General features: G+C 65.2%; 1 protein-coding gene across 1 annotated transcript; it reads right to left on the bottom strand.

Annotated features, from left to right (window-relative positions):
• Positions 1-7,170: 7,170 nt before the first annotated feature.
• LOC311221697 (SH3 and multiple ankyrin repeat domains protein 1-like) lies at positions 7,171-13,796 on the bottom strand (the record flags this gene model as incomplete). The annotated part of the gene is given in 7 exon segments (XM_084307084.1): positions 7,171-7,308; positions 7,310-7,710; positions 9,476-11,294; positions 11,454-11,590; positions 12,132-12,231; positions 12,736-12,851; positions 13,740-13,796. Coding segments are annotated over 7 exon segments (2,768 nt in total), but the record flags the coding sequence as incomplete, so codon positions are not given.
• Positions 13,797-14,049: the final 253 nt, after the last annotated feature.

The raw sequence follows: 14,049 nt of genomic DNA, 5'->3' as shown, positions 1-14,049 counted from the left end.
TTGCCCCCCCACCCCCCCACCTGCCCCCTTTGCCCCCCTATTGCCCCCCCCAGACCCTCCCCTGCCCCCCCAGAGGCTGACCACTGCCCCCCCAAATCCCCCCCCCCAGCACAGGCAGCCCCCCCCCAGCATTGCAGCCCCCCCAAAACCCTCCCTACCCCCCCTATATGCCCCCCTCCCCCCCCAACATTCCCTTTTACCCCCCCAAATTCCTCCCCACCCCCCTATAACCCCCCCAACCCCCCTCACCCCCCCCACCCCTCCAGCCCCCCCCCATTTCCACCCAGCCCCCCCCAACCCCCCCCCCACACCCATTTCCCTGCCCCCCCCTCCCCACTGCAGCCCCCCCCCCCAATTCCCGCCCCCCCCAGGGGCTCCCCCACGCCCTTACCCCCCCCGCCGCCCCCCCCCCGTGCACAGAGACCCCCCCCCAAATTCTCCCCCCTCCCCTAAATTTGCCCCCCCCCCCCCAGAGCCCCCCCCGGCTCCCCCCAGCCCCGGCCGGGCCCGCGCTCACCTGCCGTACCGAGCGGGCCGAGCGGAGCCGAACCCGGCCGAAAGGAGCCGAAAGGAGCCGAAAGGAGCCGAAGGGAACCCGAACCCGGCTGAAGGGAGCCGAACCCCCCCCCGAACGGAGCCGAACCCTCCCGACTGGTTCCGGACGGTTCCGAACGGAGCCGAAGCCGCCCCCTTGGCGGTCCCGACCCCTCCCGAATGGTTCCGAAAGGAGCCGAAGCCGCTCGGGGCGGCCCCGAACCCTCCCGAACGGTCCCGAACGGTTCCGAACCGGCCCGAACCGGCCCGAGCGGCTGCCTGGGGAGGGAGACCCCTATGGGGGGGGGGGGGGGGGGCGGGGCTATAGGGGAGGGGGCGGGGCCTATAGGGCCTATAGGATGAACACCCCCCAAGGGAGGGGGCACCTATATAGGGTATATAGGGGATAAAATGGGGGGGGGACACGTATAGGGGGCACCTATGGGGGTGGGGCCCCTATATATAGGGGGCACCCTATATATTCTATAGGGGGGTGGTGGGACCTATATGGGGGGCAGGATGGGGGGGGGGAGCCTATGGGGGAAGCAGCTGTGGGATGCAGAGGAACGTATAGGGTGGGAGGACACCTATGGGGGTATGTATGGGGGGGGTCTATAGGGTGGGGGGGACGTATAGGGGGCACCTCTATGGGGGGGAACCTATATAGGGTCGAGGGGATCATATACGGTGTAGGGGGGCATATGGGGGGCACCTATAGGGGTGGTGCCCCTATATATAGGGGCATCCCATATATAGGGGCACCCAACGTATTCTATAGGAGGGGACCCTATGGGGGGGGTTCTATAGGAGGGGACCTATAGGGTGGTAGTGGGACCTATATGGGGGAGCAGCTCCATGGCTGGGGGGGGGAACCTATGGGGGAAGCACCTATGGGATGCAGAGGAATGTATAAGGTGGGAGGACACCTATAGGGGATATGTATTGGGGGGGGGTCTATAGGGTCGAGGGGATCATATGGGGGGGGGACGTATAGGGGGCACCTCTGTGGGGGTGGGATTTATGTGGGAACCTATAGCATATAGCTTCGGGGGGGGGTCTATGGTGGGAGCACCTATGGGGAACCCTATAGGGCACTCCTATGGGGGGGGCTCGATGTGGGGCACCTCTATGAGGTGGAATCTATAGGGTCAGGGGGATCTATAGCAGGCACCTATAGGTGGGGGGGATGAATGGGGAGGGGGACACCCCTATAGGGAGTCCCTGTAGGGGGTGTGTGGGGGGGGCATCTATGGCGGGAGGGGAACGCGTCTATTGGGGTCCCTATAGAGTGGGGGTCACCTATGGAAAGGGGGGGGCACCCCTATGGGATACTCCATAGGGGAACATATAGGGAGGGGGTGGGTCTATAGGGGATGCATATGGGGAGGGGGGCACCCCTATAGGGGGTCCATATGGGGTGGGGGGCAGCAGCCCTATGGGGGGGGGTCACCCCTGTAGGGGAAGCCCCTATAGGGTGGGGGGAGGCCCCTATAGGGTGGGGGGAGGCCCATATGGGGGGGCACCCATGGGGGGGGGGACCCTATAGAAGGGTCCCTATAGGGGCAGGGGCGGTCTCTATGGTCCCTATAGGGCCTTATGGAAGGGGGCGGGGCTTGTCCGAAGAGGGGGCGTGGCCTCACGCTGCTGCGTCACTGCGGGGCGGGGCTGGATGCGGGCCCCGCCCCCTTTTCCCAGCCGGGCCCTTTGCATGCTCTTGTGCGCCGCTTGCACGCCCCTTTTGCAAGCCCCGAGGCTTTTGCACGACCTTTGCACGCTTGTGAACCCCCCTTTGCACACTCACGCACCCCCCTTTGCACACTCACGCCCCCCTCTTTGCACACTCGTCCACCCCCCCTTGCACACCCGTGCACCCCCCCCTTTGCACACATTTGCAGCCCTTTGCACACTTGTGCACACCCCACCCTTGCACAATCATGGAGCCTCCTTTGCACACTCGTGCACCCCCCTTGCACACCTGTGCACCCCCCACCTTTGCACACTCACGCACCCCCCCTTTGCACACTCGTGTGCCCCCCTTGCACACCCGTGCACCCCCCCCGCTTTGCACACGTTTGCAGCCCTTTGCACACTCGTGCACCCCCCACCTTTGCACACTCACGCACCCCCCTTTGCACACTCGTGCACCCCCCTTGCACACCTGTGCACCCCCCCGTTTGCACACTCGTGCACCCCCCTTGCACACCTGTGCACCCCCCACCTTTGCACACTCGTGCACCCCCCCTTTGCACACCTGTGCCATCTTTGCACGCCCCTTGGTGCCCCCCCCCCCCCTTGCACACTCAGGCCTTGCACGCCCGGGGGGGCTCTTTCTCCGATAATTTATATTTGCAAATAAAATCCGGTCATTAATTAATTACACCCGATCCTCTATACACGGGGGGGGGGGGAGGAGAAGGGGGGGCAGCGTCGGCAGTGCGGGGGGGGGGCAGATAGCGGGTGGGGGGGGGGCACCAGTTTTGGGGGGGGGCCCGGACGCCTGGGGGCTTCCTATGGGGGAGGCAGGGGGGCCCCCATTGGCCCTATGGGAGGGGGGAATTAAATCGGGGGGGGGGGGGGGCAATAACCCCTGGGGGGGGGCAATAAACCTTTGGTGGGGGCAATAACCCCGGGGGGGGGCAATAACCCTTAAAGGGGGGGCCATAACCCTAGGGGGGGCAATAAGCCCTACTGGGGGGGGTAATAACCCTGGGGGGGGCAATGACCCCTATGGGGGGGCAATAACCCTGGTTGGGGGGTAACAACCCTCGGGAGGGGGGTAATAACTCGGGGGGGGGGGGCAATTAGCCCGGGAGGGGCATTTAACCCGGGGGGGGGCAGTTACACCCGAGGGGGGGGGGGCAGCAAGAGCCCAATTGCCCCCCTTGCAATTTTGGGGCTCCCCCCCCCGGGGTCACAGTGTTGCGGGGGGGGGGGGGGGAGGGGGCGTCCAGGCGCGGGGGCCCCCCCGCCCCCCCCCCCCGGTGCTATTTTTTGGGGAGGGGGGGGGGGTCGTTGGGGGGGGGGGGCACTGGAAGACATCGTGAGAGTGGTCGCTGCCTCGGGGGGGGGGGGCGCGACGACGCGAGAGCCCTTAGAGACGGCCGGAGGCCGGGGGGGGGGCACGGGGACGGGGGGGGGGGACATGGGGACATGGGGGGGGAAGGGGGGGACGTGGGGACACCGGGGGGGGCGTGGGGGGACACGCGTGCATGCGTGTGTGCATGCACGGGCACGTGGGTGCGTGTGTGCAAGGGGCACGGGGGTGTGGGGGGGGCTGTGAGTGTGCAAGGGGCATGGGGGGGTGTGAACGTGTGACGTGTGTGCAAGGGGTGTGTGAAAACACGTGATGCGTGTGCAAGGGGTGTGTGTGTAAACACGGTGTGTGTGTGCAAGGGACGTGTGTGTGTGTGCAAGGGACATGTGTGTAAACACATGATGTGTGTGTGCAAGGGGTGTGTGCAAGGGGCACGTGTGTGTGTGAACGTGTGATGTGTGTGCAAGGGGTGTGTGCAAGGGATGTGTGTGTGCAAGGGATGTGTGTGTGCAAAGGATGTGTGTGTGTGAACATATGATGTGTGTGCAAGGGACGTGTGTGTAAACACGTGTGTGTGCAAGGGGTGTGTGCAAGGGATGTGTGTGTGTGAACATGTGATGTGTGTGCAAGGGATGTGTGTGTGCAAGGGATGTGTGTGTGTGAATATATGATGTGTGTGCAAGGGAGTGTGTGAACACAGGATATGTGTGCAAGGGACACGTGTGTGTGAACAAGGACATGTGTGCAAGGGGTGTTTGTGAGCATGAGGTGTGTGCAAGGTGTGTGAACACATGATGCGTGTGTGCAAGGGACGTGTGTGTGTGAACACGGGGCATCTATGTGTGAAGATGAGATGTGTGTGCAAGGTGTATGTGAAAGGGACACGTGTGCAAGGTGTGTGTGTGCAAGGAACATGTGTGCATAGGGGCATACATATGGGTATAGGGATGTGTGTGCAAGGCGTGTGTGTATGTAAGGTGTGTGTGAACATGGGATGTGTGTGCAAGGGACACGTGTGTGTGCAAGGGACACGTGTGAACACAGAATGTGTGTGTAAGGAGTGTGTGTGTGTGCAAAGGACACGTGTGAACACAGGATGTGTGTGTAAGGGATGTGTGTGTGTAAGGGAAATGTGTACACTGCAATGTGTGTGTGTGCACAGGGACGTGTGTGTGCAAGGGTGTGTGCAAGGCACAGATGTGTGTGCACGAAGATGTGTGCAAGGGTTATGTGTGCATGTATGAGCGTGTGTGTGCATGGGGGGTGTTTTCTAGGGGCACGTGTGCATGCATGTGTGCAAGGTACGTGTGTGTGTGTGTGTGTGCAAGGCACATGTGTGTGTGTGCAAGGGACATGTGTGTATTCACAGGGACTTGTGCGTGTGTGTGTGCAAGGGCACAAGTGTGTGCACAGGGCCATGTGCACTCTGGAGTGCACGCATGTGCACAGCTCACGTGTTGCATGCCAGGGAAACACACGCATGTGTGTACTTGTGTGACACGAGTGCACGCGGCACACGCTCTCACCACGCACACACAAACGTGGTGCACACGTGCAATCGGTGCACACGCACTGCCAGTAAAGCCGAGCCTGGTGCAAGGACGTGCGAGCCATGTGCACACACAATCAGTGCACACGCAGGGACCGTGCACACGTACAATCAGTGCACACGTGCGATCGCTGCAGCACTTGCACACGGGCCCGGCACAGACATGAGCAGTTGTGGCACACACACAATCTGTGCACACGTGCAAATCCACACACGTGTGCAATCAGTGCAAGGCTTGCACACTGCCCCCCTGCAAACAGGCATGAGCCAAGTGCAAGCACAATCAGTGCACACGCGTGAGCTGTGCACATGCACAATCAGTGCACATGGGCCTGCTGCAGGCACACCTGAGCCGTGCACGTGCGTGTGCACACGTGGCCTGCCTGGAGATGGGGGGAAGGGGTCCCTTGGGTGGGGGGGAGTCCCTGGAGGTCCCGTGGGTCAGGGCGGGGTCTGCAGCCTGGGCACAGCCCCTTGCACGTCCAGGTCCTGTTGCACGTCCTCTTGCACATCCTGTTGCACGTCCGCATCCTGCTGCAGGGCCTGTTGCACACCCACATCCCATTGCACACCCCATTGCATGCCCACATCCCGTTGCACGCCCCACCGCATGCCCGTGTCCCACTGCATGCCCATATCCTGTTGCACACCCATGTCCTATTGCACTCCCATGTCCCGTTGCACGTCTATGCCCTGTTGCAAGTCCAGGTCCTGTTGCACATCCAAATCCTGTTGCACGTCCACATCCGGTTGCACGTCCATGTCCGGTTGCACACTCCACTGCCCATCCACATCCCGTTGCACATCCAAATTCACGCCCCATTGCACGCCCCGCTTCTGCTGCCTGTCCATGCCCCATTGCACACCCATGCCCTGTTGCACACCCAGTTTCCACTGCATGTCCACGCTTGCTTGCACCCTCCACTGCACATCCTGCTTCCGTTGCATGTTGGAATCCTGATGTACGCCCATCTCCTTTTGCACGCCCCATTGCACATCCAAATTCTGTTGCATGCCCGTCACTCCTTGCACACCCCTGCCCTGTTACACCTCCAATTTCCATTGCATGTCCATGTCTATCTGCACGCCCAAATTCTGTTGCACATCCAAGTCCTGTTGCACGCCCCATTGCACATCTCAGTTGTCTTCTTGCATGTCCATATCCATTTCCACACCCATATTTCATTGCACATTCCATTGCACATCCAGGTCCAGTTGCACGCCCCATTGCACATCCCAGTTCTCTTGCATGTCCGTATCCCTTTGCACATCCATATTTTGCTGCACATTTCAATTTGTTCCACACTTCATTGCACATACAAGTCCTGCTGCACACCCCATTGCGCTCCCCAATTCTACTGCATGTCCATATCCCTTTGCACCTCCGTATTTCATTGCACACTCCATTGCACCTCCAAGTCCAGTTGCACGCCCCATTGCACACCCCAATTCTGCTGCATGTCCATATCCCTCCGCACATCCATATTTCCTTGTACACTCCATTGCACATCCAAGCCTGGTTGCACATCCAAGTCCATTTGCACATTCACTTCCTGTTGCACACCCAAGTCCCATTGCACATTCAATTGCTGTTGTATGCCCAAGCCCAGTTGCACAATCGATTGCTGTTGTACATCCAAGTCCAGTTGCACATTCAATTTTCTTTGCACATTCAATCCCATTGCACACCCAAGTCCAGTTGCACATTCAAATCCCATTGCACATCCAATTGCTGTTGCACATCCAATTGCTGTTGCACATTCAATTGCTGTTGTACATCCAATTCCCATTGCACACGCGTGTCCCGTTGCACATCCAATTCCCGTTGCAAATTCAATCGCTGTTGCAAGTCCAATTTGTGTTGCACATCCAAGCCCCGTTGCACATCCAAGCCCCGTTGCACCTCCAATTGCTGTTGCATGCCCACTTCCCGTTGCACATCCGAGTCCCGTTGCACATCCGAGTCCCGTTGCACGTCCGAGTCCGGTTGCACGCCCAGGTCCCGTCGCACGCCCGCTCCCCGCCGCCTGCCCGCTCCCCGCCGCCCCGGCCATCACCTCTCGAGGAAGAGCTTGAGCGCGCGGTCGATGTTCATGCGGTGCCCGACGCGGGTGACGCCCAGGTCGATGTAGTCCTCCTTGGTGAGCGAGGGCAGGTGGGAGCCGTCGATCTCGTTGTGCAAGAAGCGGTCCCCGGTGCTCGCCCAGGTTCAGGTACTCCAGCCAGTCGGCCACGTCGAATTTGCTCCAAAAAGCCAACGGTTTGGCGCCGAAGGGTTTATCGGGGGGCGGCGGGCGGGTGGGCGAGAGCGAGCGGGTGGGGGGCAGCTCGCCGAAAGCGCCAGGGCCCCCCCGTAGCTCCAGGAGGCCGGCGTAAAGGGGGCCGCTGGGGAGGGTGGGCAGCGAGGCCGGGCGAGGCGCGGGGCTGCCGCGGCGCTCGCTGGGCAGGGTGGCGGGGCTGGGGGCGCGGCGTAACGGGGGGCGCACGTCCAGCTCCCCCCCGGCCCCCGGGGGCTTGGGGGGCGGCCAGTTGGGGAAGAGGGCGGTGGGGGGCTTGGGGGTGGATGGGGAGGGGGGTGGTGGCGTCGGGAAGCCTGTGGGGGGGGGAAAGGGGGGTGAGTTAGGGGGTGGTGCAGGTGTGCAGGGGGTGTAGGGTGCAAGGCTGCAGCATGGCCATGCAGTGGGTGCTGGGTGCAATGGGTGCTGGGTGCAATGGGTGCTGGGTGCAATGGGTGCTGATGTGCAAGGAGTTTGGATTGCAATGCAACAGCACGGCCATGCAGTGGGTGCTGGGTGCAATGGGTGTTGGGTTGCAATGCAACAGCACAGCCCTGCAATGGGTGCTGGGTGTGATGTTACAGCACGGCCATGCGATGGGTACTGGGTGCAATGGGTGCTGGGTGCAATGGGTGCTGGGTGCAATGGGTGCTGATGTGCAAGGAGTTTGGATTGCAATGCATCAGCACAGCCATGCAAGGGGTGCTCGGTGCAATGGGTGCTGATAGGCAAGAGGTGTTGGACTGCAATGCAACAGCATGGCTATGCAAGGGGTGCGGAGGTGCAAGGTGTGTTGGGGTGCAAGGGGTGTTGGATTGCAATGCAACAGCACGGCCACACAGTGGGTTCTGGGGTGCAATGCAACAGCATGGCCATGCAATGGGTGCTGGGTGCAATGGGTGCTGGGTGCAATGGGTGCTAATGTGCAAGGAGTTTGGATTGCAATGCAACAGCATGGCCACGCAGTGGGTTCTGGGGTGCAATGCAACAGCATGGCCATGCAATGGGTGCTGGCTGCAATGGGTGCTGATATGCAACGGGTGTTGGGCTGCAATGCAACAGCATGGCCATGAAATAGGTGTTGGGGTGCTGGGTACAATGGGTGTAATGCAGCACCATGGCTATGCAATGGGTGCAGGGTTGCAAGGGGTGCTGGGTGCAATGGGTGCTGGGTTGCAATGCAACAGCACAACCATGCAACAGGTGCTGGGATGCAACAATTGCTGGTTTACAATGCTATAGCACAGCTACGCAGTGGGATGCAGTGGTTGTTGGTGCACTGCATCAACGTGGCCATGCAATGGGTGCCAGATGCAATAGGTGCTGCAATGACAACACCCATCTGTGCAACAACTTTTGGGGTGCAATGGATGCCGGGTGCAGTGGGTGTTGGGGTGCAATGAGCACTGGCTGCTATTGGTACTGGGATGCAATGGGTGCTGTGCTGCAATGGGTACTGGGATGCAGCGGGTGCCGTGCTGCAATGACACTGAGCATCCATGCAACAACTTCTGGTGTGCAACAGCTGCTGGAATGCAACAAGTCCCACGATGAGACAACACCACACACCCATGCAACAACTTTTATGGTGCAATGTGCGACTGCAGCGACAGCTGCTGGGATGCAACGAGTCCCACTCTTGCAACGCCCCTGTGCGCCCATGCAACGATGTTTGGTGTGCAACGGGTGCCGGCTGCAGGGATGCAATGAGTCCGGCGCCGCAACGATCCTGTGCATCCATGCAACGACTTTTGCAGTGCAATGGGTGCCAGCTGCAGGGATGCAATGAGCCCCGCGCTGCAACGCCCCCGTGCACCCATGCAGTGATTTTGGGGCGCAGCACGCTCCCCACCTACCTGTGCCTCCCCAGCACTCCGCTCCTCTCCGCCCCGTAGCCGGCCTCGCCGCCCCCCCGGGGCCACCCCCCACCGCTGCGCCCGGCCTCCTCCCAGGGCAGCGTGGGCGAGCGGCGCGGGGGGCCGGCGGAGGGGATGTGGGGGGGGGGCTCCCCTCTCCTCCCCCCCCCTTCCCCAGCCCCGGCCGCCCCCCGGGGTCGCCCCCTCGCCCTGGCTCGCTCGGGACCCTCCAGGAGGGCGGCGAAGGCCGGGGGGGGCTCGGCGCTTTCGGGGGGGTGGTCGCTGCTGCTGCGGCTGTCCACCTCCTCGATGCCGGAGTCGGTCACCGCTTCGGTCCCCTCGGGGGGCACGGCGGTGACCAGGCCGCCCCCCCCCCGGCGGGGCTCGGCCACCGCCTGGGTGAGGGTGGCCACCTCGCTGTCGTAGGAGGTGAGGCTGGAGGCCGTCGAGTCGCCCACGGGTGCGGCGCCCTCGGCCGCCTCGAAGCTGTTGGAAAATTCCAGGGGGGGCGGCAGGGGCTCGGCCAGCAGCAGCTCCTCGTCCCCATCCACCGAGGGGGCCGGGGGGGGCAAGGCCAGCAGCCCCCCCGCCTCGGCGAAGCGCACCCGCAGCTCCAAGCGAGCCTCCGCGCCCCCCCCCGCCAGCCAAGGCTCGGCGGGCGACGGGGGGCGGCTGGAGCGCCTGGGGGGGTCCGGGCGCGGGGAGCCGGCGGGGGCGGCTTTGGGGAGCGGAGGGGGCGCCGCTTGCAAAGCCGCTGCCCCCCCTTGCAACGCCCCGCCTTGCAGCGCCCCGCTCTGCAACGGCGCCGGCGCCGCTTGCAACGGCGCCGCCTTGGAGGCGCCCGCCGGCAAGGGCAGCGTGCCGGCCTGCAGGGCCTGCAGCGAGGCGAGGTTGGGTTGCAAGGCCAGGGCGCCGGCTTGCAACGGCGCCAGCCCCGGCTGCAAGGCCAAGGCGCCGGCTTGCAGCGAGGCCAAGCCCGGCTGCAGCGGCCCCAAACCCGCTTGCAGCGGCCCCAAACCCGACTGCAGCGCCGCCAGCCCCGACTGCAGCGAGGTCGCCCCCGAGGGCAGCGGCACGCCGCTTTGCAGCGGCGCCAGCCCCGGCTGCAGCGGCGCCAGCCCGGCTTGCAGCGACATGGCCCCGGCTTGCAGCGGCATGGTGGCCGCTTGCAGCGCCGCCAAGCCCTTGCACCCCGGCGCGGCGTGCAAGCCGGCGCCCGAGCGCAGCGATGCAGCGGCGCCGCCGTGCATGGGCGCCGCGCCGGGGTGCACCGGCGAGCTTGCACCGTGCATGGGCGAGCTCGGGCCGTGCATGGGCGAGCTTGCACCGTGCATGGGCGAGCTGGCGCCGTGCACGGGCGAGGGGGCGCCGTGCATGCCCGGCGCGCCGCCATGCAGCGGCGCAGCCCCGGGGTGCAACCCCGCTGCTGCTGCATGCATGGGTGCTGCTGCTGCATGCATGGGTGCTGCGGCGGGGTGCCCCGGCACGCTGCTGAAGGCGCTGCCGGCCCCCCCTTTCCCCCCCCGGTACCCCCGCGGGGGGAAGGCGTCGGCGGCGAACATCCCCTCGTCGATGCTCTTGGAGTGGCGCAGGCGGGGGGCGCCCACCGAGCCGGGCCCCCCCCCGGCGCCTTCCTCCTCTTCCTCGGTGGAGAGGAAGAGCGCCGAGCGCCTCCTCGACGCCTCCCCGGGCCACTCGCGCTCCCGCCTGGCCGCCCCCACCAGCGCCGCCCCGAACTGGGAGGTGAAATCCAACTGGGGGGCGGCCGGCGACGGCGGCGGCGGGTGGGGGGCACCGGAGGAACCGGGGGAGGAAGGCGGGGGGCCACCGGCGGAGGGGGGGGACACCCCGCTTTCGGTGGCCCCCCCCGAGCCCGGGGGGGTCCCTTCGGCTTCCACGCTGCTGCCCCGGCTGCTGCGGCCGCTGCTGCTGGTGGAGGGGGCTTTGACCACGATGGTGGGGATGGCGATGGAGCTCTTCTCGCCCCCCCCCGGCGCGCCCCCCCCGCCGCCTTCCTCCACCTTCGTCTGCTTCACCAGCGGGCCCTTGCGGCGGAGAGGTTTGGGGGGGCCCCCTCCCCCCCCCGGACCCCCCCCTCCACCGCCGCCGCCGCCTCCCGGGCCGGGCCCCCCCCGGCTTTGGAGGTTGTAGAGGCGCCAGGGGCCCCCCCCGGCTGGGCCGCGGCCGGTGGCACCCATGGGTGCCGGGGGGGTGCTGTAAGGGGGTTCCGGGGGGGAGGTGGTTGGGGGGGGGGGGATGTCGTCGGAGCCCGGCACCGAGAGGCTGCGGCTGAATTTGCCGCTGGGGGGGGCCAGGAAGGGTTTGTCGTCCTCAGCAGCGCCTGGGGGGGGGACAGAGGGCACCCCCCTGGTCAAGACGCCCCCCCAAAAAAAAATTTTGGGGGTAGAGATTGGGGGGAGGAGGGACACGGGGGGGGGCAGCTCATGCATTGTATAGGGGTGCATAAATTGGGGGGGGTACAAGGGGTTGGGGGGGGTCCCAGGGGTTTGTATGGGGGGGGTCCCAAGGATCTGGGGGGGTCGCAGGGATTTGGGGGGGGTCCCAGCACCCAACTCTATGGGGGTGCATGCATTGGGGGGGGGGGCATGGATTTTTTTGGGGGGGTCCCAGCACCCACATTGCATAGGAGTTCATGCACTGGGGGGGGTCCCGGGGGTCTGGGGGGGTCGCAGCACCCAACTCTATAGGGGTGCATGCATGGGGGGGGGGCAATTATTTTTGGGGGGGGGTTGTCCCAGCACCCACTGGCCATAGGGGTGCTTGCAAAGGGCTTGGGGTGGGGGGGTCCCAGGGGTCTGGGGGTGCCCCCAGGGGTCTGGGGGGGGTCTGGGGGGGTCTGGGGGTGCCCCCCCCCCACTCACCGATGGATTTCTGGCGCAGCATCAGGCCGTGGGGGGGCCCGGGGGGCAGGAAGGGGCGGTCGTAGCCCCCCGGCCCCATGCGGTGCGGCTCGAAGGACGCCTGGGGGGGGGGGGGACAGGGACAAGGGGGGGGACACACACATCAGGAGACCCCCCCACGGGCACCCAACGCCCAGGGACACCCCCCCAGGTGACCCGGAGATTTGGATGCTCCCCCCCCCTAAAAAAAAGGCACCCAAAGGTCCGGGTGCCCCCCCCCCCACTTGGGTGCCCCCCCACCCAAGACCCCCACCCCCAAGACCCCCAAACACCCAAGACCCCCCAAAGGACACCCAAAACTCCAAGAACCCTCCCCAGAAATCCGCCCCCCCCAAAGAAAAACACACCCAAACCCCACCCAATGGGCCCAAGGCCTTTGGGTGCCCCCGCACCCTTGGGTGCCCCCCTAGGCTTTTGGGTGCCCCCCCCCCAGCCCTTGGGTGCGCCCCCCAACCCCTTAGAAGCCCCCCCCTTGCCATTGAGTGCCCCCCCCAGGCCTTTGGGTGCCCCCCCAGGCCCTTGGGTGCGCCCCCCCCCCCAGCACCCTTGGGTGCCCCCCACCCACCTCAGGCCCGAAGAAGGCTTTGGGGCGCGTTTTGCCCAGGGGGGGCAGGGGGGCGCCCGGCCCCTCCCCCGCGCTGATGCTTTGCTGCGCCGCCGCCAGGATCTCGTCCAGTTTGTCTGGGGGGGGGGACACCGGGGGGGGGCACCCAGGGTCACCCTGGGGGCGTGGGGGCACCCCCCCTGCCACCCCCCTGCCAGGGGACACAGGTGACAAGGGGGGCAAATGGGGGGGGCAGGGGGAAAGGGGGGGGGCAGGGGACAATGGGGGGGGGCCCAGGGGACAAGGGGGGGGGCAGGGGACAACGGGGGGGGGTAAGGGAACAAAGGGGGACCCAAGTGACGTGGGGGGGGCAGGTGACATTGGGGGGGGGCAGGTGACAAAGGGGGGGGGGCAGGTGACAAAGGGGACCCAGATGTCTGAACCACCCCCCCCCCTCGATGGGACACAGGTGACAAGTTGGGGGGGGCACCCAGGTGATGGGGGGGCACCCAGGTGACAAGGGGGCACCCAAGTGACAATGGGGAGGGGGGCACCCAGGTGATGGGGGGGCACCCAGGTGATGGGGGGCACCCAGGTGACACGGGGGGGGCACCCAAGTGACATTGGGGGGGCGCACCCAGGTGACATGGGGGGGGCACCCAGGTGACATTAGGGGTGTCTCAGGTGACACTTGGGGGGGGCACCCAGGTGATGGGGGGGCACCCAGGTGACATTGGGGGGGGCACCCAGGTGACATTAGGGGGGGCACCCAGGTGATGGGGGGCACCCAGGTGACACGGGGGGGCACCCAGGTGATGGGGGGGGCACCCAGGTGACATTGAGGGGGGGCACCCAGATGACATGGGGGGGCACCCAAGTGACACGGGGGGGGACCCAGGTGACATTGGGGGGGGGGGGGGCACCCAAGTGACACGGGGGGGCACCCAGGTGATGGGGGGCACCCAGGTGACATTGGGGGGGGGCACCCAGGTGACACGGGGGGGGCACCCCGGGGTGTCCCTCACTCAGCGCCATCTGGTACACCGTGCGCTTCTTCTCCGTGGCTGACGCCGGCTCGTACTCTGCGGAGAGGGGGGGGCGGTGGGTGCTGGGGGGGGGCAGTGGGTGCTGGGGGGGTGTAATGGGTGCTGAGGGGGTTAATGGGTGCTTGGGGGGGTGATGGGTGCTGGGGGGGTGTAATGGGTGCTGGGGTGGGTGTAATGGGTGCTAGGGGTGGGTGTAATGGGTGCTGGGGGGGTGTTGGGGGGTGTTATGGGTGCTGGGGGGGTTAATGGGTGCTGGGGGGGCAATGGGTGCTGGGGGGTGTAATGGGTG

This window comes from Netta rufina (assembly GCF_964035555.1).
Source record: "Netta rufina genome assembly, contig: SCAFFOLD_132, whole genome shotgun sequence".
NCBI classification, from domain to species: Eukaryota; Metazoa; Chordata; class Aves; order Anseriformes; family Anatidae; genus Netta; species Netta rufina.
Note: the sequence above shows the minus strand (reverse complement) of the source record. Positions and strands in the feature narration are given on the sequence as shown.